Source organism: Indicator indicator, chromosome 33, assembly GCF_027791375.1.
Source record: "Indicator indicator isolate 239-I01 chromosome 33, UM_Iind_1.1, whole genome shotgun sequence".
Lineage (NCBI taxonomy): Eukaryota > Metazoa > Chordata > Aves > Piciformes > Indicatoridae > Indicator > Indicator indicator.
In genome coordinates this window covers 2,311,299-2,327,729 of record NC_072042.1, presented here as the reverse complement: position 1 = coordinate 2,327,729, position 16,431 = coordinate 2,311,299, and the positions used below count along the sequence as shown (strand labels likewise).

General features: G+C 45.3%; 1 protein-coding gene across 1 annotated transcript in view; it reads right to left on the bottom strand.

Annotated features, from left to right (window-relative positions):
• LOC128977593 (lethal(3)malignant brain tumor-like protein 4) overlaps positions 1 to 16,129 on the bottom strand; it is a 44,516-nt gene extending 28,387 nt beyond the window's left edge. Inside the window, exons 1-9 of the mRNA XM_054395181.1 lie at positions 16,016 to 16,129; positions 11,009 to 11,156; positions 8,000 to 8,108; positions 6,819 to 6,984; positions 5,272 to 5,329; positions 4,081 to 4,169; positions 2,742 to 2,846; positions 1,699 to 1,834; positions 1,110 to 1,201 (exon numbers count right to left, since the gene is read on the bottom strand). Of these exons, the coding sequence (XP_054251156.1) occupies positions 1,110 to 1,201; positions 1,699 to 1,834; positions 2,742 to 2,846; positions 4,081 to 4,169; positions 5,272 to 5,329; positions 6,819 to 6,984; positions 8,000 to 8,108; positions 11,009 to 11,156; positions 16,016 to 16,129 (1,017 nt within the window). The remainder of the gene's footprint in view (positions 1 to 1,109; positions 1,202 to 1,698; positions 1,835 to 2,741; positions 2,847 to 4,080; positions 4,170 to 5,271; positions 5,330 to 6,818; positions 6,985 to 7,999; positions 8,109 to 11,008; positions 11,157 to 16,015) is intronic.
• Between the last annotated feature and the right edge of the window lie 302 nt (positions 16,130 to 16,431).

Sequence of the window (16,431 nt, the reverse complement as noted above, 5' to 3'; positions counted from 1 at the left end):
GGAGGAAAGGAGATTTAGGCTGGACATTAGGAGGAAGTTCTGCACAGTGAGAGTGGTAAAATACTGGAACAGGCTGCCCAGGGATGTGGTTGAGGCTCCAACCCTGGAGACTTTCCAGATCAGACCTGATGTGGCCCTGGGCAGCCCGACCTAGCTGGAGGAGTCCCTGCTGATCGGTCAAGATGACCTTGGAGGGTCCCTTCCAACCTGATGCCATCTGTGAAACGTCCATGTGTTCTGGCAGTGACTGTCAATATTGCTGATTTCTAATATTTCTACTTATAACAATTCTAAAAAAATCTTTTATTCTCTAATAATTCTAAAGCATTTCTAAAAAACAGCTGAATAAGAGAACCTCCAGGTAGATAAACACCACTGCAGATGCAAAGGTTAAGCTGCAGATATGCTGCAGGGATGAGTATTGGCTGAGGGTTAAGTGTTAGCACTGCAGCTCCTGTCTTATTAGTGGCAAAATTTGGGAGTCTTGAGGGAAAACAGGCAACTCAGAAGCAGAGCAGAGCTGCACAGCTGGGCCCTGATCCTCCTGAAGTCAGTGCTGTGTCCATCTGCAGCATCAAATCCTCCAGATGATGGACTTTGTGTCACTCAAGTGACACAAAACAGGAGGGAGTGTTGGGCAGGAACTGAGGCTAACAACCAAAAAGAAAGCAATGGTGGGTGAAGGATGAAAAATGCTCAAGATCCATTGCTTCATAATGAATCCCAGGGCACACATGAGTTTGCTGCTGGAAACCAGACATTATTTTGGAAATGATTAAATTAGAGGAAAGTGACACAAATATCTTGACTGCAGGGACACAGCAAAACAGAGTGTTGCAATAGATTTAATAAATGGTGGAGTAAATCTTTTCCTCCACTATTAAGGAGGAAGGGAAATAGAAATTCTTTCTCTGCAAAGTCAGTGACTGGGGGAAGGAAGAAAAATTGTACATCTTAAAAATAATTCACAGCAGGAGACAGCTTGCATCTGATTGCACCCTGGTTGTACCTCTGATACAAGCATATTAAAACCACCTAAATATTCTGGTCAAAACTCACTTAGCATCAGACCTATTGGATACATCTTGGATTCTCTATCAACCACTTACAGTATTGAGGGTCTTAAAAAGGCTTTTTGGAGCTGCTTGAGCTTTGCAATTCTTCAAATAGGAAGTCCAATTAAATTCTCCCTCCTTAAAACCTAGAAAGAGATAAAAAGATTGCTTAACACAGCCCCAAGACATTCAGATTGGGGTTTCAGAATAGAAATTACCTAGGAGGAATATGAAGCTTGCATGCTAACTGCCCTTCTGCCATCCTCAGGGGTTAGACATTTCAGCTAGAACATCCCTCTGGCTTGCAGTATAACAGCCAATCACTAATCTCAGCCTTCAAATGTTTCTAGGAACTTGAATGTGGGAAAGAAGCAAGTTCTGAAATCCCAAAAGGCTCCTTGATTTACACTCTCATAAAAGAAAGAGCTTCTTATTTGAGTAACCATGTCAATCTTTGGGAATATCAAAAGGAAGCTGCTTTGTCCTTTTGTGAGTCACCACCTTAGTTACACCTCTTCCCTTTAGCCATCGAGTTTCACAGTGAAATCACAGCACAAATGAAACATGCAGAGGCAGGAACAACCAATTCTTAGCAGAATTGATGCTTCCCTGCACAACATTCTTTTTTTTTCCCCCTCCATACCTTTAGGAGGGAGCAGCTTATGACCTGTTTTTTCACACCAGCCTATGGGATGGATGTCTGAGGAATCAGCATTAACCCAGAAGTCGTAGCTGTCTGGGTAACCGTCGAAGTGTAACCGCATTCTGTACCCTTGCACCTGCAAGCAGAGAAGCTCTAATTATCATAAAGGCTCATAAAGAAGTTGAAGAAAAGCACTAATCAAATGTTCTTTCTGTATTTGGATGTATTTTGACCCTTAGACCTAACATTAGATGTCTTTTCCAACCAAAACCATTCTATGTATGGTGAGACACTGGAACGGGCTGCCCAGGGAGGTTGTGGATATCCCCTTCCTGGAGGTGTTGGATGAAGCCTTGAGCAATCTTATCTAGGGGAAGGTGTCCCTGCCCATGGTAAGGGGGGCTGGAATAGGGGATTGCTAAGGTCTCTTCTGACCTAAGGCATTCTGTGACCTCACAGGTCTCCCATCCCACACTCAGGCACATGCTCCTGCATGGCAATATCTGGAGTACAAGCGCAGTCTGAGAACATTTGTATCTACAGCAGATCAACACAGACTTTACAGAGCTGAAGAAGCATAAATGGATTTTGATTTGCTAGGATCTACTGAGCATGACTGTCTAATTCACTGTTTTTTTTTTTAATATTTACCCACTTTATGCAATTAATTGGTTTACTATTGAGAGTTACAACTCAAAGAATCATAGAATGGGTTGGGTTGGAAGCGTGTTTAAAGATCACCCAGTTCCAACCCTCTTGCCATGGGCAGGGACACTTTCCACTACACCAGACTGCTCAAGTCCTCATCCAACCTGGCCTTGAACAGCTCCAGGAAGGGGGCATCCACAACCTCCCTGGACCTGCTCCAGCATCTCACCACTGCACCATCTAACAATAACCTAACAGGAGGATTCCAGGAATAGATCTGTAACCACATAACACTATTCATTAAAGTACTATTATTCTTATGTTTCTACTCTTAATTGCAACAAATCCTACATGTACATGGGACTTTTGGGATCAAAGAGAGAAAGAGCAACTACCTCAGCCACTGTGAGAACACAGAATCGAGAGGCATGTTCAGGATCCAGCCCTTCCAATTTCATTCCAACTTTAAACCCATTTCGGCCTTGTGGGAATGACTGATACTGTGTGGAGGGGAAGAAGGAAACATTTGTTTTTAATTCCTGAAGACAAAAATCTGTTGCAGAGCAGTCATCAGATATACTTAAGGCTTCACATTTTCAACTCAGAGAAGAAAATTCAATCACTAAATGATTGCAGCTTTAGCAGCCAGGCGCAGGTACAGAGATCAATAAGGACATGATCACCCTGTTTCAGATTTACTTGTTATCCTAATTAATCTCTCAAAAGCACTGAACCAGGAGCCTGCTGCAATTAGCTACAAGCAAATTTCAGAGCAGATGCAGAAATGAGCTCTAATCTAACATAAAAGAATCCCCTTCACAGCCCCATCTAGGAGGGCTGGTAGAATCCAAGAGCCAGGAAAGCTAAAATCCCCCTGGCTGTGTCAGTTCAGGCTACCCCAAAAGGTACCTTCTCATCTTCAAATGGCAAAAGGGACAAGGCATGTTTGATCTGGAGCCACTTACACAGTTGCTCCAGAAAACAGTTGTGTTTTTCATTTATTTGCAGTCATAATCCAAATTAAACATCTGAAGTACAGTAAAGGCTTAAAAGAAACCTGAAGTGGAATTGCAAACGGCTCACTGCATCCTCTGCAGCTGCCTTACTTGCCTCCATCCCGCTCCATAGGGAGCTAACAGCCCTTGGCTTTGAGAAGCTCACTGAGAGCTCAACTTCTAATGTGGGCTGGTACTCTGGGCTGCAGAAGCAGCTTCAACAAGGCTAAACTCAGCCTCTCCCACCTTCAGTGCATCAGTCCACGAATGAACACAACTTCCAGCCGCCCTCGTAACAGCCACTTCTCACTGAGGCACTTGAACACCCGCACAGAGAGAAGGCACTTGCAGTTTTCTAGAGGAGGGCTGGAAGGGGAGCTGTACAACCACAGACATATGAAAGACATCAAGCTGTCCTTCTCCAACATTACTTGGAGCTTGCCTAAGAGCCCATTTATCCAGAGCTAGCCAAAGCAGACCAAACACACTCATTGTTTATTCCTGAGTGAGATTCAAGCAGCTTTCTTCACACCCCACTCTGGGATAGACTCGCAGGGCAGATGCTTGTCTCCACAGTTTTCCAGGGCTGGAAACAAACACGGAAGGGTTTTTACTTGTAACAAAATACTCATACAGGGAGCTGCTGGCTTGAGGGTATCTCCAATCCCACCTCCAGGCTTAGCAATTCTGGGATGGTGCCTGTGACAAACAGATCAAGTGAGTGGAAAAAGCTGCCAACCTCTCTGAACAGTTTTAGGGGAGCAGCTGGCATCCGTTCCGCCTCTAAGTAGGAAACCCAGTTCCATACCTTCTTCTTTCCAGGAACAGCTAAGCAATCAAAAACAAAGAGAAAAAAAATTGGAATGTTTCTTTCAGATGCCTCCTGCTCTGCCCTCTCTCTTCTCTTTCTCCTCCCACGTACACTGCCAAGGCTGTTTTGCTGTTGCACCCCAAAGGCGGCAGTGTTACCCAACGTTTGAGGGATGGTTTCAATTCCAGCACTAGGGAAACTGTGCCTCATTTCTCATTAAAAATAAATTGATTATATCACAGGGTCAAATGAATTGTGGCACCCGAATTGCTGGCAAGCTGCCCATGGAAAGTTGCCACTGTGAAGTTCGGATAAGATATAGTAACTTAAAATTGTGGAAATTAATTCCTTCTCTTGGTGTTTCACAGAGGAGGAAGGGGTTAGACAGAAACTAAAAGACAGCAGAAAGAGGCAGATAATTGCAGCTGAAATAAATCTAAAATAAAACTCATGAGAAACCAAGTGAACTCTGGTTCAGTTCACAATGTCTTGTTTTAATTTATACACACATATTTTTATAACCTGCTACCAGAGAGGGAGCTACCAGCATGGAGATGATGAACACAACAACTTGGGTAGGTGCTTGGAGAACGAACTCATAGGCCCACAGTCACACACAGAGAAAATGATGTTTTAAATGCACATTGAAAAATCTCCCCCCAGTTTTCATACTTGCCAGCTCCTTTGGCATAGACTACATTTAACCCACAGTCTGTAATCAATCACATATTGTTTATAACTTCTTTTCTATTAAGTATTTGTAGTCTGTGGCTATGAAGCTCTCCAAAAGGGAACATAAAAACAAAAAAAAAAAAAAGAAGAACATTCTTATTGTCTTCAGTGAGCTTTGGACCAGGCTGTCTCCTTCCAGATCCTCACCACTGTGCCCATCACACAGGCAAATCCAGGAGATCCTTACTAAATCATTTCAGCCTGGCTGCGGTAAGAGGGTTATGTACCTAATAAGCTGTTCTGAATGGGAAATGAGCTCTACTGTCCTTTCCTCTTCTGTTTACTATTATTCATTTTATAGTAGCTAGTAAAATAAATAAATAAATAAATAAATAAATAAAGTAAATCTATAAACATTAAAGAAAAGAGACTATGAGCTTAGCTCACCTTGTTTTATTGGCTTACTGTTTCTGCGGCTTTTCATATTATTTGATTTATTCTTCTCCTAGACACAGATAACGTTAAAAAAAAGTTTAGCAAGATTGGTTTCGGGTGGTTTTTTGTTTTGTTTCTTTTTTTTTTTTTCCTCCCTCTTTGATCATCTCACAATGCAGGTACAATAAGGATGTAACATGGAACTAACAGGACTATGAGCCAGCATTATTCTCTTTTGAATAACCCTGCGTGCACATTACTAGGGTACCTCACATACATAACTTTGATCCTGCAGTAGCCCAAAGTGGTTTTACAAATTATTTAATATATTTCTACTAAAGACCATTTAACTCTGGTTGCTGAAGAGCAGCACGGCCCCGGATTTCCATTACAATACACAGGAGTTGCTTTCTGCAATGCAGGATGTAGTGCTTTTACCAGCAACCTCACTGCAATGCTCCATCTTCCTTCTCCCTTCAGAGGGTCTCATGTCCCTCTATGCCAGTGAATGGATACAGAAAGTAACTTACAGAATCATTTCGGTTGGAAAAGACCTTTAAGATCACCAAGTCCAACCATTAACAAACCCTGAAGGAAGCAGAAGCTTTGAATGACTCCTGACACAGGTGAACAGCCCAAAAAATGGGGTGTCCCTGTGCCACACTCAAGCCAGATTGCCACATTTCTTCAATGTGGTTTGCAAACTCATGTTTAATTCACCCAGGATTGTCATTTCCCACAGCCTACCAAAAAAAGGGTAAAATCTGCAATGCAAAGTTGCCTGCCAAACACGCCCCAGCAGAGACAGGGGGGCAGTTTCAAACGAGGAGGAGGAGGAGCAGAAGGGGGAAGTGGCAGAATGCAAGTTCTTCTGAAAACATATGGACATTAAAACATCTTGTCCACACCACGGGGAGAAGGTGAGCAACAAAATGAGTTGAAGTGTTTGTGAGATCAGAAGTTTCAGCTTGCACTGCCAACCAACACTCTGAACTACAGAGGCACCTGCAGTACCTGACTCAATAAACCAGCTCAGGCCTGAGATGGTGCCACACATGGCAGTGGAGTGCAGCCTCCCACAAAAAAGGGCCCCTAAAGGGAGCAAGATGCTTAATGCAAGTCAAGGAAAGCTCAGGGCAGGTCCTTCTGTTCACCCACCATCAGCACAGGCTGCAGCAGAGCAGTGAGTGCATGTGCAGGTACTCATCAAGACACTGATCCTCAGCAGCACCAACCAGTGCTTGGCAGTGGTCAGATAAAGTCTTTTGGAGGATGAGTTTTAATGGCTGTGAAACACACCTGGTGCACAGGGCTGTAACTACACCTCTAAAGCTACAGTCTGAAGCCTTGGCTTCACAGGAATTATTCACCCTCATGACTCCTCAGACCTCAGCACAGATATTCCTATTACTGGTGTAATTGGGATCACACCCAGACCCATCTCACAGACACAAAACAACCTCCTTCAGCTCTGTTTGCACTGCACAGTGAAATCTGAGACACAGAATGGTCTCTGCTCCTCACAGTCCTCTGAAGAAAATACATGCAGCCTCATTTACCTCATCCTCATCTGCATTTTCCTCATCCTCAGACTCCAGAGGCAGCTTTCTCTTCTTTCTCAGACGTTTGGCAGGTCTGTCAGCCTCAATCACCTGACAGCCACTGCTGGGATTAACATTTCTATTTCCCTTGTTTCTGCAATCATCTGCTGAGTCTCTGGTATCACTAAACACCCAAAATTGAAAACAAAATCAAATTAAAAGTGCAGCAATATTCCTCTGGCATTCCAGTATCTCTGTACCTCTTTAGAGGAATGAGGGTGCGCAGGCTGAGAACCTAGGGAAGTGAATCATGTCTGCAGGACTTGCCAGATGTGTATCTTTTAAAAGCACTTCAAACTACCACCACAACTCTTGCTACCAGATCAGCTTGGGTGGGATATTAGTTTTGCCTTTTTACAACTCTAGAGGAAGCTAAGACATCATTCTGATCTGTAGGACAGGGAACTGAGGCATTGCCACAGACTGGGAAGGGGAATGAGGACAGAGCTGTTGAGATGAGCTCTCCTCTGTCAAGCATGGGAGCCTCATGAGTGACAGGAAGGTCACTCCAGTTCAAGAGGAACAGGGATCTACTGGAGAGGGTGCAAGAGAGGCTACAAAGATGCTGAGGGGCCCCGAGTGTCTCTGTGAGGAGGAAAAGCTGAAAGCCCTGGAGCTGCTGAGCCTGGAGAAGAGCAGCCCCAGAGTGGATCTGATCAATGCTCAGCAAGAGCTAAAGGGTGGGGGAGGTAAGAGAATGGGGTCAGACTCTTGTCAGTGGTACCCAGGGACAGGACAAGGGGCAATGGACATAAACTGGAACCCAGGAGGTGTTTGTGACCAGGAGGAGAAACTTCTTTGGTAGGAGAGTGCTGGAGCCCTGGAACAGGCTGCCCAGAGAGGTTGTGGAGTCTCCTTGCCTGGAGAGATTCCAAACCCACTTGGCCATTGTGATCCTGGGCCAGCTGCTGTGGGTGCCCTGCTTTAGGAAGGGTGTTGAACTGGATGATCCTTGTAACCCCACCACGTTGGGATTCTGTGTCACCAGAAGAGCTGTGCAGGTGGCTCTGCCTTAGCCACACCAGGCTAAGACGTGCTCCAAGGATTTCATTCTACCCACAGCAACACTTTTCTCTAACACAATGTTCTCTTCAAACATTTTTAAACACAGAACAGGAAGATTCAGGGTTTTTTTTTACCTGTCTCTGTGCTGCTGGGAGCCTGTCTGAGTACTGAACTTCCCATTCTGAAAGCAATCCATTTGCTCATAGATTTGGTAACTGCAGCAGGGCTCTTCCTGTATGGGCACTGCAGAAGCAAAGGAACAGACAACTATGAAATTACACTGTTAAGACACCTTTCATGCAATTAGTTCTGTCAAAGTCCTTTATAAACTTCCATGAAGTGACTCTCAGGATCTCATTGTGAGGGAAGTAATTACTCCCTGTGTGCTACCACATAATTAAAGAAAACCCCCTTTTATCTCTAATATTTTAATTTTGGAGAAGCCATGCCCCCTGCCAGAGAGATAAAGGAGGAGATGATCTCAAGGCTAAAATCAGGACACAGTTGAAAATCTTCTTCTTCTTCTTTATTCCCAGTAACACTCTGACTTGAAAGAGAAATGTCAAAAGACCCCATCTGTTTAGATACTTCTAATACAGTTGGTTATGGTTAAAACTTCTGCCTTTATAGGTACTTTATACATAGGAAAATCCTTCCTAAATCCAGCATATTATTGATGATAGAAGAGAAATAATCATTTCTGTACCTAGCAAGGGATATATACCCATTTTTCATCTCAAAGCAAGTATGAAAATGTGAGGAATAACTCCAATCTATCAGCTATGTTTATTTTTCCTCTGTGATCTGAGTTCATCCTAATGCAGATTAACTTATGGTTAATATTTTAGCACAACACAATTGTGCTGGTTTCATCCCCAGGCATTTACACCAGCCTGATGCACACTTTACTCAAGTAACCTGGCATGCAAAAGGTGCTAAGTCCTTCCATTCTGCCTTTAGTGGCACTGTCTGCATGCACTGGTTCGACCAATTCTGCTTTGAATGCATCATTAAACACTTCAAAAGGTAAGCACACACCACACCATGCAGAACACTGAGCTGTGAGTCACTTTGCTTCTTGTTTAAAGCCCATTTCCATCATCTCCTTCCCAGCACTTTACTCACTCTGCTGAGACACTGACATTTTTCATTCATCTCTGATTGCTCCCTGTAGCCTGCTATGGATGTCAGATGGTGCTGGCTGGAATTGGGCAGACAGGCTGCCTACGTGTTTGGTGCACACACGCCTGCCTCTGCCACAACTTCAGCCTCACCCTGTGCCACCAGGGACCAATGATTCCAGGCAGGGAAAAGATAAAACAGGGAAAACTCGAAAGAAGCAAAAGTGCTGGAACAGCTCTGCTCAGAAGTCAGAGTGATCTATCTATCAGGGAAACATTTTGATTGGGAAAGCCCTTCAAGATCATCCAGTTCAGCCAATCTCTAACTCTACCGAGGCTGGGGCCAAACCATGTCTCTCAGCACCACACTTCTGCCCTTTAGAAACACCTCCAGGGATGGGGATTCAACCACCTCCCGGGCAGCCTGTTCCAGTCTTTGAGAACCCTTTCAGTGAAGAAGTTTCTTCTAATGTCCAACCTAAACTTCCCCTGGTGCAACTCAAGGCTATTTCATCTCACCCTATCACTTGTTACCAGGGGGACAAGGTACTGACCACCACCTTGCTCCAACCTCCTTTCAGGGAACTGTAGAGAGCCAGAAGGTCTCATCTGGACTAAAAGGGTGTGAGAAATTCTCAGTGTTGAGGTGACCATATAGGAGCTGGTTCTTTGCCTGATGGATTGACATCTCCCCAGCTCATGCAGTCAAGGAGAACAATCCACAGTCAGCATGAGTATAAGTGGATGCCTGCAAGTGTAAGTGAATCTGCAGGGCTTAGAGTGAAATTGGAGATGAGAAAAGTCAGCAGGGAAGGCAGGTACAAAGTTTCCCTACCCAGAATCAGAAATAGTCCCATCTAAACCCTGGGAAAAGCCAACTGGCAGATGCTCATGAGGCAGGCAACATGATGAGAGCTCCCTCCCCAGAGAAAAAATTCCCCCCATGGGGATGCAGAAGCTCAGTGATGCAGCTCTGCCTTGCCAAGGGATCCAAAGACCTTAGCCAAAGAGCTAATGCCCTTTGAATTACTGCACCAGGATGCACTGGTGATGTTGAGGACAAGAAGACATGAGCAAGCTCCAGCTGTCCTGGGGTGGTTGTGTGTCCCAAGCTCATTCTCAAGTCTCCTGCCACCACCTTAGGTGAAGATTTTTTTCAGCACAAGACATCAGGGAAATCTATCCCCAGATGCTGGAGCACCTCCCTTATGGGGACAGTTGGGAGAGTTGCAAGAGTTGAGGCTGTTCAGCCTGGAGAAGACTCCAGGGAGACCTTAGAGCAGCCTTCCAGTGAAGTGTGACAGTGTGTGGCTGTGGCATAGAGAGCCCTTGATTCATAGATTCATCACCATTTCATAAAATGGTTTGGCCTGAAAGGCACCTTGAAGATCATCCAGTTCCAACCTCCAGGGCATTGGCAAGGACATCTTTCACTAAACTAGGCTGCTCAAGGCCTCACCCAACCTGGCCTTGAGCACCTCCAGGGAGAGAGCAACCAGGACCTCCCTGGGCAATCTGTTCCAGTGTCTCACCACCCTCTCTGTAAAGAATTTCTTAATCTCCAATCTAAATCTCCTGTCCTCAAGCTTTAATCCATTCCCCCTCATTCTGTCACTACAAGGCCTTATAAAAAGCCCCTTCCCAGCTTTCTTGTAGCCCCCTTCAGGTACTAGAAGGCTGCTCCAAGGTCTCCCTAGAGCCTTCTGTTCTCCAGGCTGAACACAGATTCCTAGAATGGTTTAGGTTGGAAGGGACCTTAAAGATCATGTAGCTCCCCAGCTCATTTCTGTAACCCCACTTTCCTTCCCCACCAGTGAGCATCACACGTGCACCAGGTACTGTTATGATTAGGCAGTGATTACATTAGCTCTAAACACTCCTTAGAGATCCAAAAGAAGACAGTGACTCACTCCACACAGTGCTCTGGGAGCACCAGGGTACTGAAACACTCATTATGACATAGACCTGTTTCTAGAAGCTGTTTCAGAAACTGTCTGTTCCCTTCCACAGCAACAGGCTCACCTTCCCAGGCAGCAGAAGTGTTGGCAGCAGCAGCAGCAGGAGCAAAGCTCTCGGATTTGGCATTTATTGAGAAGGTTGAAAGAGTTCTTATGGCTTCAGCTTCTTCTTCAGTGATGACTTCTAGCAGTCCAAACTCGTTTAAATAGAACTGCAGGGAAGAGAAGAAAGCAAGTGAATAAGCAATAGGAAAAGTGCTGGGAAAGGGGGACAGGAAGGAATAGGATTCCCTGAGGAGCAACTAGGTATGGGACAAGAGGAAATGGCTGAATAAATATTAAAAAGCATTAAAAACAAGTAACAATAAAAGCCAGGAACACCCAGCACAACTCTTCAAAATGTCACCAATAGGCCCCCAAAACACCCAACGATTCATCTTGTTGTCAGGGAAGGAAAGCAATGTTAACTCCACTTGCTCTGCATGTGCTCCCCTTACAAACCTCAGAGCTCAGAGCAGTGACTCAGAACAAGCACCCTCAGCAGAGCAGCTCTGCCCTGATGGTTCAAATTCATCACAGTTACATTTACTGCAGTTATGCCACACAGCAACTCCCCAAAAACCTCAGTGCAAGCTGGAATCACCCAGCTGTTGACAGAAAGGTCACATTCCAGTGAAGAATTTGTCCAACACATCCTCCAGCTGGTGCTGGCTGGTCTGGAACGCCCTCAGAGCATAGTGACAGCTGGGACTGCATCGACACAGACAGCATCTGGTGCTGCAAGAGGCCAAGTGGTTCTCAACCCTTCTTCAATGCCACTTGACAGTCTGGTGGGAAATGAACATCACAAAGGAGCTGAGGAATATGAGGACAGGCAGAAGAAGAGCAGACACTGAGGAGTATCTAGGTTTAATAAGCTTCTCCTTGCACAGCAGCACTTAGTAGTGAAAGACACAAGGGGGACCTGACTCAGAGACAGGAAAGAGTCTCAAGTCCAAACCAACCACTCCTGAACAGCACAGAAATGCACCTAGCAGAAGCCACAGGCAGCACAGGTGGGTGACATTTACCAGTACAGCCAGGAGGCACCACGTGTGAGCTCCCAGTCCCAGTTCCCCCAAGTTTTGACCCTTAAGAAACTCTCTGTCCACTGTTGGGGTAGGTGACCCATCCATGCTCTTCCCCAGTGCAGGACCTGCCTACCCTGCCTGCACACACATCACCTTCCTGCTGCAGGCCATCAGCACATTCAGGTGCAGAAGAGAAAACCCCTGGAGGCACACAGCCAAGGGCTCACACCATGGGTAGCTATGGAAAAGGAATGTTCTGGGGCAAACCACAAGAGACTCTCATCCTTTAAGTTGAAAGAATTTGCTTGGCTATGGAGGAACACTTCACTGGTCCAGACAACATTATTAGGTGTGCCATAGTGTCAGTGTGCACCTTTGGTTATTCCCAATCTGCAAAGGTGACTAAATTAAAAAAAAAAGGAAGAATTTTATAAATCATCTTTCTGATGAATCCAAAGATTACCGACTCCGGGATCTCCTTTACTGTTTGCAACACAGAGCTCCTGAACTCCAGAATGAAAGAGACAAGTCGAAGGTGGGCTGCATTTGCAAGCTCTGTCCCAAAGCTTTTACTCATGGCAATTGATTAGTTTGAGATCCTTCCTCAGCTGTTCACTCAAACTCCCTTTGCTTCACCTCTTAAGCAGGGCTCCCCACGACATTGAGAAGTTCCCTTCTTCCACTACTCCTGCATGCTTCCTGGGCTCAGCATCCTGCCTCCAGCACCAAATCAAAGCCTTATCCCAAATGTTATTCCTCCTCTTCCCTTTTTATCTGAAGCCTGTATTTCTTACAGCTTCAAATATGCTGGACTTGCTTCTACAAAGCTCACTTCTTCCTCTGCAGCTCTGAAGAAGCAGAGCATCATTTCTGCTTCAGCACAAAGAGAAACAATCCATGGCAGAGAAATGAGAGTTCCAAGTGGACTGAGTTTCCTGCAGGAGACCATTCAGTTCAGAGGAGAAACCTATCAATGTCCTCAAACAGCAGAGCAGCAGCACAACAGTGCAGCTCCCAGGGGTTCCTTGCCATGGCTGAGAACAGCTCAGCACCAGGAGCAGAAGGTCAGTGGAAGGAGCTTCTCCAGAGCTCCACGTGCCATTAAGCAGCAGAGCGAGCGGGAAGCAGAGCTGGCAGCTGGAGGAGGGGAAAGGTGCCAATGTCACTTTGCATCAGCAGATTAGTCTCTGGGGTAGTGACACTCCTGCATACCAATGACCACTTCTGATTCAGCCCAAACCAGTTGAGACAGCTGGCAGTTACTCCCTCCTCTGCCAATCTGATGGTGTACCTGCAGCCACACCAACTGCTGAAGACCACCCAGGCCCCAGGAAACACAAGTCTGCATTAGAAAACCACCAACACCTCTATTAGCATCCTGCAATCTGATGCTGATCCCTGGAAGCAACCTCCAGTTTCATCCTGAAATTCTTCAAGGCCACATCCCTCATTCCCAAATTCTGGCAATGTAGAACTGTGTTACTATCAGAACTGCACCTTCCTTTACAAGGAGTTCAACACAATATGTTTGCCAAGATGAAAGCCACACAAACCCTCCAGAAATTATCTGCCCTTCCTGAGAATTGTTTTAAAGGAGTTAAGGATAAATAACTCATTCTGCATGCAAGAACTGGAATACAGCAGGAAGAGACAAGGGAAAGAGAAGGACAAAACAGCAAAAACTAAACCAAAAAAATCACACACAAATAAACATACAAACAAACAAACCCCCAAGTAACTGTTAGGCATTTCTGCAGGGGTAAAAAAAAATAGTGTTTGGCATCTTAAGAATGAAGCAACTTCCTCTGCAGTCAGTTATGTTCCAACTAAACGTTGCTACCAGACTCATTCACCCTGGTATTTAGTGCTCCTATATGTGATCATCTAATATAAAACAATTCCCTGCTATTATTTAGTGTCTTACAGTCTAATAAATAACGTGGTACTGCAGTGATTCTCCACTATTACCAGGAATCAATAAAAGTGAAGCCATTTCTGCAAAGAAACATTACTCCTGCTTCACAGAATGCCAGTGTGCTGAGGGTTGGAAGGGACCTCTGGGGATTACCCAGTCCAACCTCCCTGCTAAAGCAGGGCACCTACAGCAGCTTGCCCAGGATCATGATGGCCAGGAGGGTTTGGAATCTCTCCAGACAAGGAGGCTCCACAGCCTACCCAGGCAGACTGCTCCTGCCTCCAGCACCAAAGAATTTTCTCCTCCTCTTCAGAGGAGGAAAACCCTCCTGGGTTCCAGTTTGTGCCCATTGCCCTCTGTCCTGTCACTAGGCACCACTGAGAAGAGTATGCCCCCCACCCTTTAGCTCTTGCTGAGCATTGAGAGGTTCCCCCTGGGGCTGCTCTTCTCCAGGCTCAACAGCCCCAGGGCTCTCAGCCTTTCCTCCTCACAGATACGTTCCAGGTCTCTCAGCATCTTTCTAGCCTTGGCTGGACTCTCTCCAGCAATTCCCTGAAGAACTTCAAGAGAAAACCTTTGTCTCTACATTGTTAAGCTCTTCTAAGAAGCAGAAGTGTAATGACTTTGATTAAACACAGAGCAGAAGTTAAGCCACTGCAAAATAACCATCCAAAGGACCTCCTTGAAAGTCAGTGGACCCAGTTCTGTGCCGGTTTTAGGAGAGTGGAAAGCACTGATCTCAGAACACTGCAAGCATGCAAGGAGTCCATCCACCTTCTCTTGACATTTGCTGGCAGAAGCATTTTCCTTGTAGCCTAAGTGAGGTCTGACAGCCCATGTAGAAAACTTCACTGCACAAAGGGACGAGGGGGAAGAGGGGAGGAAGGGAAAGACTTAATACCGGGAGAAGGTGGGGGTCCCGATTATGAACGCCTGCTGTGATACCAACAATCTGATTTTTCAGAGCTCTTAAGTCCCTTCAGCTCCAATTTGTTTCACTTGGAATTGATCTTTCCTTCCCTGTCCTGAGATTCAGAACTCTTGCAGCCCTGAGGGCAGTTTGATGTATTCATTTTCAGCCATCAGAAGAGCAATCCAACTGAAGTAACACTCAAAGGTAGCTTGGGAAACAGTTAAAGGACACCCGTCCTCCTCTAACACAGAACACCATGGTTGTGACCATCAGACCTTGGTTCTGATTTACATATTTGTCACCACCATGAATACAGGAGATACAGACAGCAGTCAAAAGCCAAAGCAAACAGCCACTGATGTGAAAAGAACCTAAAGACTCAGCCCCACAAATGGACAAAATTTGTCTTTCAGGAAAATGTCTTTCTCACGCCAGGCTGAAATAATTGTGCCTGAGTATGTTGCAGGGACATTGCTGAGAATGAGGGAGATCAGGCCAAGAACTTCTATTAGCAGAAAACAATTACATCAAATGCTTCCAGCCTTTAGAAGTCAATTGAGCAAGAAATGAGAGAGGGAGTTGCACCAGGCTTTCAGAAACATGACTAAAACTCCCCCAGCTCTGCAGTAACACCAACCCAGGTGGTTAAACCAAAGTGTTCTCCCTGCATAACTGTTCTTTGCAAACTACAGAATATATCACAAATATATCACAAAATGGATCAAAAATATTCACAGAACCACAGAATGGTAGGGTTTGGAAGGGACCTCCAGAGATCACCAAGTCCAACCTCCTTGTCAAGGCTGGTTTACCTAGAGAAGGTCACACAGGAACACATCCAGGCGGGTTTAGAATGTCTCCAGAGATGGAGACTCTACCACCTCTCTGAGCAGCTGTTCCAGTGCTCTACCACTCTTAAGTTAAACCTCCTCCTCATGTTTAGATGGAACTTCTTCTGTTCAAGTTTGTGCCCATTCCCAGATGTCCTGTCACTGGGCACCACTGGAAAAAGAGCCTGGTCCCATCTTTGTGACACCTGCTCTTTAAGTATTCGTAACCATCATTAATTCTTATCCTAGTTCATATATTTTTAGGGATGCTTCCCTAACCAGAGTATTCTGTGCTGCCAAAGGCATGGTGGGCACTCATGTTGTGTGCCCCTCCATTTCTTACTTGTAAGTCGCTACCAGGCAAGGTACCAATGCCGTCTTTCCACTCTAAGGCATTCACTAGCTCGGGGTCCGCTGTCGGGCTGCTGGCGGCTTCCTCCAACACATTCTCTTCCATCTCTCTGCTCTGCAATTGAGCTCTTTATTTAATTTTTTAGACAGAAAACTGGGGTGTGAAAACAAAACAAAAGGCACAGAATAAACAGGCCTGTTGCTTACATTTCACAAAGGGTTTTCAGAGCAATACCACTTTTATTAGATGGGGGGGTGGGGAATGCCACACTTGCTTTTTTTGCCCATGAGACTTCAGTAAACGTGAATAGGAAGAGCCTTAAGCTCTTTGAGGATGAAAAGGCAACCCACTAAATTGTCACAGTTATTTCACTTGTATGAGGTTTTTGCCAATTAAAGTTCCCTGCT